The sequence below is a fragment of the Ichthyophthirius multifiliis genome (genome assembly GCF_000220395.1).
Source record: "Ichthyophthirius multifiliis unplaced genomic scaffold scaff_1120509251140, whole genome shotgun sequence".
Classification (NCBI taxonomy): Eukaryota; Ciliophora; class Oligohymenophorea; order Hymenostomatida; genus Ichthyophthirius; species Ichthyophthirius multifiliis.
The window spans coordinates 54,452-55,894 of NW_004086166.1; the positions used below are offsets into that span (position 1 = coordinate 54,452).

The following is a 1,443-nucleotide window of genomic DNA, read 5'->3' on the forward strand; positions in this document are numbered from 1 at the left end:
GCATTTTTATATATAGGAATATATAATATAAAATAATTTTATTAATTAAAAAATAAAATAAATAATCAATAAATATAATTTAGTTTAAAACATTGAAAAAAAAAAAAGATAACTAATAATATAGAGAAATATAATATAAAATATATGTATAATTTACACATAGAAAAATAATAAGCAAATATAAGAAATAAAACAATTATTATAAATATTTACAATAAAAATAGAAATATATATAAAATACAAATTTAAAAGATATACAGATTTATTTTAAAGCTAAAAAAAAATATAAAGATTATATATAATTTTAATAATTTTTTTTTTTTTTTTTTTTTTTTAACTAAAAATATATATAAATAAAAAAAAAAAAAAAAAATGGAAGATTGGGAAGCTTTAGATTAAGTAGATGTAAGTGAGATAAAAGTTCCTGTAAAAGTTGAAGACGCAGTGTTTGCTAAAAAAGAGGAAAAACCAGCTTAACCATAATAATAATAAAAAGAAGGAAAAAATGAAACCCAATAAGAAAAGAAAAAAGCATTTACAGGAAAAACGATATAATCTAATGACTTATTCAACTAACCTGATAATTCTAAGACCAAAACAAAATTATTAGAAAAAAAGAACAATTCATAAGCTATAAAGGATCTTTTTGAAGGTGCAATAAGTGAACATGCATAAGCTTTGGATAATATTTAACTAAAAAATATATAAGAATTCGAGCTTTTTGGTTAACTATTAGGAAATAAATTATCTGACCCTGATTATTATTTAATTCATGTGGAGAAATTTTTCGAAAGCTTTTTAGATGGAATTTATGATAAATTAACTTCGAAAGAATTTTAAGCAATTTCAACAAAAGTAAATGTATTATTAACTAAAAAATAAAAAGAAGAAAAAACTGGACCAAAAAAAGTTAAGGCTAAAGGACCTACTGTAGTTGCTAGTAAAAATAAAATTGCTAAAAATTTAGAAGCAAGGGGTTCTGATGAATCTTCTTAGGATGATTATAATTATAAAGCTAATTTTAATGAAGATGATTTTATGTGAAAAAAAAATTAAATAGGGATTAAATATATAGAAACATAAATATTAATTTTATATAAATATTTATTTATATTTAATATATATAAATATTTATTATATAATTTTTATATTTTTGTTTTAAAATTTTTTGTTTTAGGAGTATATTTTTTTTATAAAATTTATATATAAGTATATAATAATATATTTGAAAAAAAGTATGAAATTATTTTTTTTAATTTTAAATATTATTTTATATTTATTATTATTTTTAAAAATCGTATATTTACAATTTAAATTTATTTTAATTTAATAAAGTATTAGTTATATAAATAATGGCAAATGGTAAGCTTATATCGAAAAAAAAAAATACAAAAATTTAAAATATAATTAAATATGAACAAAAAATTTATAAATACTTTATAC

The 1,443-nt window shown here is 16.6% G+C and overlaps 1 protein-coding gene across 1 annotated transcript, besides 2 other annotated features; it reads left to right on the top strand. All coding sequences in view use genetic code 6, as the record gives it.

The window, feature by feature from the left end:
• Window positions 1-372: 372 nt before the first annotated feature.
• Window positions 373-1,044, top strand: IMG5_147730 (hypothetical protein; the record flags this gene model as incomplete). Its single annotated transcript, XM_004031032.1, has 1 exon — window positions 373-1,044. One exon carries the CDS (start codon window positions 373-375, stop codon window positions 1,042-1,044), a length of 672 nt encoding a protein of 223 aa, XP_004031080.1.
• A 35-nt stretch (window positions 1,045-1,079) lies between these two features.
• Window positions 1,080-1,114: a microsatellite.
• Window positions 1,084-1,151: a microsatellite.
• Window positions 1,152-1,443: the final 292 nt, after the last annotated feature.